Raw genomic sequence first — 6,898 nt, forward strand, 5'->3', positions numbered from 1 at the left:
ACCCTTATCAATTCAGCTCCATTCTCTGATACTGCACATCAACAGTGTACCCCTACAGTAAAGACTGTTTTAAAATATTTCCTCAGGTTTGCATATTTTTAAAAAACCACTATTAATAATAATGCGTGTGATAGTTTGAGACCAGACTGATGCATGCAGATTCCTCCTGACATATTTTTGTAATTCACCTCCTTATTGTTTGGTGTCTGTGTTCCCATTTCAGTATGTGGCCCCATTTAGAATACCCAGGACATGCACACCAAAAATATCCTTTATATGTGTCAGCTTACTCTACTGCGCTCAGGCTGCAGCACAGGTATATCAACTGTAAGATATTCTAGGATGAAATGTAGCAGGTCATATAGATACACTGTATAACTTACATTTGCTTATATACCTATAAACCTATCAGGATATGAAACATCCAAAAAATTCTATCTTTGTGTCCGTATTTCTAAAAAATGTTTAAATATAAGAATACCTCCGTTTTTTTTGTTTTTTTTTGAGTTATTGTTTCATGGCAACCTATGGAGTCTCTTGAGCTTCAGTCCTATGGTAGACTATGGTATCATCCCAGTAAACATATTCGTCATGGACTTATTTCTATTTCTATTGCATAACTGTGTCTCAAGTGTTCCCTGCAAATCAACGGATTAGTGGGTGGTGTGAGTGGATAAGAGGCTTTCAAGATTCAAGAGAGATTCAAGATACAAACGTGGATTACTCGCAGTGTACATGTAGTGAACTATGTGTGATTAGACGGGTAGTTAAAATACATTCATATTTGCATAGTGATACAAGTTGCTTTTGCCATTTTTTGTGTAATTTACTACTGAAACTATGAACAACTGGGCCAAAAAATTGGGCCATAAAAGGGAATGAATGTCTTATGTCTTATTTTACCATTGCTCCTCTACTGTAATTTAAGCCCCTTTGACCACTATTAGTCATAGGTATTCCATCCATCCACTGGTTTTCATCTGCTTAACTGGGGTTGGGTCATGGGGGCAGCAGGCTGAGCAAAGTGCTCCAGACATCCCTCTCCCCAGCAACGCTTTCCAGCTCCTCCTGGGGGATTTCAACGCTTTTCCAGGCCAGATGAGATATATAATCCTCTGGCATGTTCTGGGTCTCCTACCAGTCATAAATATAGATTATTGCTATTTATTAACAAGAGATCAGAGATCAATTGAGTAATTCTGCTTGGTGCAATATCCCCACCTGAACAGTTTCTGAAGCTAGGTGTCTGACTGATGGAACCAAAGCTGACATTCCTTGCACTCTCTCATGAATGGTTATTATTTTTGGTTTATGTATGACTTCTGAACAAGTTGCACTTTTTTTAAAAACTCAGTTGAGTGGCATTATTTGCCTGCATGTGACTTTTTGTATTATATTTTGTTACAATTCCGTCACATGACATTATCAATTTAAGCTTCTTCCTGTTCTTCTTCTTCTTCTTCTTCTTCTTCTTCTTCTTTTAACAAAGTAGTTTGAACTACTTTTTCTAAGTAGTTTTAGTTAACCAAACAACATTTTCCCCTCAGGTAGCTTTTCTGTACTTCAACCTCTTCTAGTGTGATGTAATTGGCAGCCTGCAGAGCTATGTTGTCAGAGTAGCTCCCCAACACTGGCCACAAGTATTAAGTAAGTATATTGAGATATATATGGTAATAGTGCATTATCAACAAAACAATGCGAGAGAGGTGAGATCCTACAGAAGTCTGGATTTATTTCATCATGGTCACCATATTAAACAATTACTGAACTGACCTTTTATTAACATGTAGAGAGAGTGAATGCAACTGTGGTGCAACCACAGACAACACACACATCTAAGTATCACTTTCCATATCTGACATATAGGGGAAAAAAAGAACTGTACAAAATATATAATTCACAGATGATCTTCGTATAGAGTGAGACTTGGTGAACTGCAAACTTAATGGCAAACACTCCAGTGCCTGGCAGGAAACACTGGCACACGACCATTATGTTATACCACTGTGCAAAACATCAAGGGTTTGTTCACAGCTGTGCAAAAATAGCAGCATTGTACTCCACTTCCCAAGCAATGGGTTCACAACACAACATCACAATGGTTACTTAGAAGTATAACACTGAATAATAACTGTCAAGGTTGTCCTATTAGCTTGGTTTTCAGAGTTGGAGTCAAATCACTTGTAGCTTATAGAAACGGCAATGAATTGTGCAAATGATAGTCATTTAATAATGAGACTTTCACATTCAGTATTTACATTATGAAATATAAACATCCTTCCTGAATTGACTACACTGAAAGTGAACTGAATCCAGCAAACCAAGGCCCACATTTACAGAGCAGGGCAGGAATACCACTTGACCATTACGCCACGCTCTATTTGTTTCTGTTATGCTTGAACTACATTGTATACAGTCACATTCAAAAAACAGGCAGATAAAAATAAAACAAACAGCAAATCTAAACTGTGGGATATTTACATGTAAACCATGTAGTTTCAGGCCAAGAGTAGCTTCATAGTTGGCACATATGAGATTTAAAAACCAAATCTCTTGAAAAACTGTACATTCCATTCAGTCTTAGTTATGTTGGCATCTGCAATGTATTGGACAGCAATACACAACAGAGGCCCTGGGCTGATCATCTTGCTGTGTGGCCACCTACGGACCCATTTAGTGCAGTTTATCACATTCCTGGGTGAAGATAGTCTCTTCTCTATTTATACATTCTTATCTCCTACGCTCATATTCAACCTGATCCAACTGCTCATGTACAGGTACAATACAAAACAGGTTTAATTCAAAGTGGTGGTTTATATGAAAGAAATCAGTGGTGTTGAAGCTGAAAACAGGTATGAAGATAGCCATACACAGCAAGTTTTTCTCTGTCACCCATAGAGCAATATCTACAGTTAAGAACATGCTCCTGTTATCTGTTGCATGTCTAACAGCTTACCTATCAGCTGGTGGGGAATCTAAAAAAGCACAATATACTGTACACCTCTACTTACAAGGCTTAGGCTTATGTGCTGAAAGTGTACCAGGCTGATTCTGGTCCTCCTTAAGCCACGCATGGCTCTGTTGTGGCGAGGTGACTGTAAATAACAGGGAGCAGGGGTAGAAATGGCTGCACAGGTCAGCACCTCGGACAGCTCCGCCTCTCGACTTTCTTACAAACACAGATCTATTCTGGTCCCTGGAACCTGCGCCTCACTGCGATATCCACTCACTTACCCGGAAAGTAGGCTAATCATGAATGAAACGGGGATTTGAGCGTCACTTATAGGGTGTGAGATCTCTACCACGGAATCAACCCCCACGTCACTCAAGGGGGACAAGACAAAAGAGGACAATATTATCATTGGCATGCATTTATGAAATCTCCTACACTGTAGCCTAAACACCATACCGAAGTTGTGTAACATCATTAGAGAGAGAGATATTCAGCCCAGACGTGAGAAGCCTTCAACGATGGCCTTTTACATTCAAAACCACCTCTGTGTGATTCTGCAAAACACATTCATCTTCTTAAAAAAACAAACACCAGTGTCTTGTTTGTCTGTCAGCGGTCCAGGTTTGTCTCGCTTGTGTCTCGTTGGTTTTTGAGGTCCTGGAAGACCTCGGTGAAAAAGTGCGGGTCTGCATTCAGCTGCAGCATTTTGGCACTCAGCCTGTTGATGATCCGGAGCGACGTCTCCCAGAACACGTCCTTGTTCGCTTCGATCATGAACGGCTTGAGCGGGTAGGAGATCTCGTTGCCCATGTAGGAGTAGGCGAGGTAGAGGCAAGTCTGAAAGGTGCCCTGCAGCTCGGCCGGGCTGCTGATGCTGTCCTCTATCGTGTCCTCGCACAGCAGGTACACGAACACCACGTTAGCCGGCGTGATGAAGCCCTGGTCCTGCCAGCCCTGGAGCAATAGAGTCCGATCGATGTTGCGGAACCAGAGGATCACCTCTCCGCTGTTCAGCTCCTTCAGTTTAAAACACCTGCGGCACATGAAGTCCCCCAAACAGCGCAGCAGCTCCCCGGTGGAAGCTTGAATAACTATCCGCCTGGGTGACACCAGAGACAGGCTGCTGGGCTGCTTCTGGACCGTGGAAAGCCTCCCGTTTTGGACGACAGCATCGTTGTTCTGCGTGGGCACCGTGGGCACCGGGACCGGGATCGGCGCTTTGGGTTTCTTCTCCTCGGTCTGGTGCGTCTTCCTGATGTTTTCGCTGTTGAGCTGCGCCACCTGGCTGGATGGGAGCTCGCGGGCGGGCATCGGGTTCGGGGTCACTTTTTTGGCACTCTTCTTGGCCGAATTGGCCACCAGCTTCTTCCAGGACAGAGAGACGAACATCGAGTGCCGCTTGAGGCTCTTGTCGTTTTTGAGCCCATCTCCTGCGACCTCAGAGTCCATAATCGATGCCTTCTTGCTCGCCGGGGATATAGACAGGACGGTACCCATGTCTGCAAAGGAGAGAGCCGCGGTGCTATGGATGCTGCTGCAACTTCAACGCAGTCTTCTGCAGGGTGAGAGGCGGATGGAGAACAGTCACGACAACGATCGAAACTCCATTTACACGTTTATTTGCTCCGTGTGATTGCTGCTGGGATGGGAGGCAGGGTGCGAGGATGCTGCTGTTGTTTTTGTCAGAGTCAACTTGTATTCCAACAGATGCTCTGTCCGCTCCTCAGCAGGGACACGCTGCGACACAATCCTATGGCTGAAGCATAAACGAAGATTAGTAGCCACTGCGTTAAGTCATTGGTTTAAACGAACCAGCAAGTGCAGCCTGTGACTGACAGCCGAGCCAGCCAATGAGAGAGCCAATCAATGATCCAATCACTCAGGGTGTTGTTTTTAGCTCGAGCTGCCTTTGATAGCCTATATGCAGTTAAGACGCACTATTCTGGTCACACTAGTCCGGGTTGGAAAATCAGTGCTGTCTATAAATCAGTGCCTTTTTACTGCAATCTTGTCAGCAGTCAGAAAAGTAGGTCCATACACTGAGAAGCAAATGGTGAATGATGTGGTGTATAGGCCTATTCACAAGCATTAACATCACATTATCAACCTTAAAGGGATAGTTATTATTTTTTTGAAGTGGAGTTGTATGTGGCACTTATCCATAGACAGTATAAGATGTCAGTCTTCACACCCCCAGTTTGAAGAAGCAGGCTGGAACCCAGAAGCTAAGCAATCTACTGCTATGGATGGGTCAGCAATAAAACTTCCCATTTAAAACATCAATACCAGTATATTGACAGTATTTTCACTGCTTTACCTTAATGTCAAGACAGTGATTTCCAATTGGAAAATGAAGCCAATATATCCCTCTCTTCAAAGCCAGACTCCATTGACAAAAACAGTGATTTAATGTTGTTGATCACAGGAGCTGCTGGCCTGCCACTGCCTCCATCTGTGAGTTTGTTTGTGATGTTGTGTAACTCTGGTGTTTTAAAGATTTAATTCGGATTCACCAAAGTCACACAATAACACAAACTAACTATCTGATCAAAGCAGCAGTAAACCAGCAGCTCCTGTGTTCAGTGAGCTAAAAGTACTGTTTTTCTCAGTGGAGTCTGGTGGCTTTGACGAGAACATAGATGGGTAACTAAAGCCATTAGAGGCTTCCCCATTGAAACAGGCTGTCTGATGGAAAGTTTAAGTGGTGGAAGTACTCTTGATAAAGTGTACACTTAAACTTATTTTTGATTCTTTTAGGTGGTACTTTTTTTTAAGTTGGCTAAAATACATTTTGTTGTTGACCCCTCCACAGTTAGCTTCTGCGTCGGACTCCAGCCTGCTTCTCCAAACTGGGTGCGTGCTGACTGACATCTACTGTATGTTATACACTGATTATGGATAAATACCCAATACAACCCCACTTTAAAAAATCCGAACCATCCCTTTAAGTTGGTATCCCCATGGGTGGATTATAAGACAGTGGGCCCCTGGGCACAGATATGCAAAAGGCCCTACCACCTTTCTTACACAGGAGCAAGACACACAGACGTAATAGTTGTTTAGCCTCTTCGTGTTGTCACGCATCTGTCTGTAATTTTGTATTTGTTTGTCGTAAACTTGTGAGAGGTCCTTGTGTGTCTCATTGTGGTAGTTTTGTGTCTCTTTGTTGTTGTTTTCTCCCTTTTCTGGTTATTTTGTGTCTTTCTGCACTTCTTTTACATCTTTTTGTGGTCATTTTGAGTATCTTCCTGGTCAGTATGTATTCATTTGAGTGACATATTGCAGATGTAGGCTAGGAGGGCCCTTACACTTTTGGTTCCTGGGTCTGAACCTGATAGGCCCTAGTACCACTGGCCAGTGTGCTCCCAATAAAGACATGTTGATTAGTCACAATTATGTTAAAATCACAGTCATCCTGCTGACATTTCACATATTTTCACACATCAAAATCAAGCTCATAAGCAGAAAACAATATTTCTAACTTTATGCAGTATTAAGGTTTTTTGCTGCCTTTTTACCTTTGGGTATCGCTAACCAATATGGTGGCCCTTGATCAAACTAAATTGCTCCATCACCGATTTTGTTCACATAGTGATTTGTCTCTAAAACGTGTTGGTGCAATAGTGTAATGGTGTCAAACAAGGCTTACTAAACTAGTTTTAACTTATTTGAAATCACACAAACATTATTTCCCCCTTAGGTTCACATAAGAATGTTCTCTGTAGAGATGCTGGAAAGAAATCTGCACAGTGTTTGTGCCAGCTCTGGGCAAACTAAACTTGAAATTTGAACTATGCATAGTACGCTTGATGCCAGGCTCTGAGATCATTTTCCAGAGAAGAAACATCATCACTGGCACTTACTTTACTTGAAATAATGGAATGACCACTTGCTTGCTGCAGCAGTGATTCAGTGTTGTCCTCACTTTTAATCCCACACCCAGTG

At 42.5% G+C, this 6,898-nt stretch overlaps 1 protein-coding gene across 1 annotated transcript; it reads right to left on the reverse strand.

Annotated features, from left to right (window-relative positions):
• Window positions 1-1,707: 1,707 nt before the first annotated feature.
• Window positions 1,708-4,805, reverse strand: cdk5r2b (cyclin dependent kinase 5, regulatory subunit 2b (p39)). The gene has a single exon (XM_033615043.2). The coding sequence runs from the start codon at window positions 4,448-4,450 to the stop codon at window positions 3,563-3,565; it is 888 nt and encodes a 295-aa protein (XP_033470934.1). The 5' UTR covers window positions 4,451-4,805; the 3' UTR covers window positions 1,708-3,562.
• Between the last annotated feature and the right edge of the window lie 2,093 nt (window positions 4,806-6,898).

This window comes from Epinephelus lanceolatus, chromosome 14 (assembly GCF_041903045.1).
Source record: "Epinephelus lanceolatus isolate andai-2023 chromosome 14, ASM4190304v1, whole genome shotgun sequence".
In the NCBI taxonomy this organism is placed as follows: Eukaryota; Metazoa; Chordata; class Actinopteri; order Perciformes; family Serranidae; genus Epinephelus; species Epinephelus lanceolatus.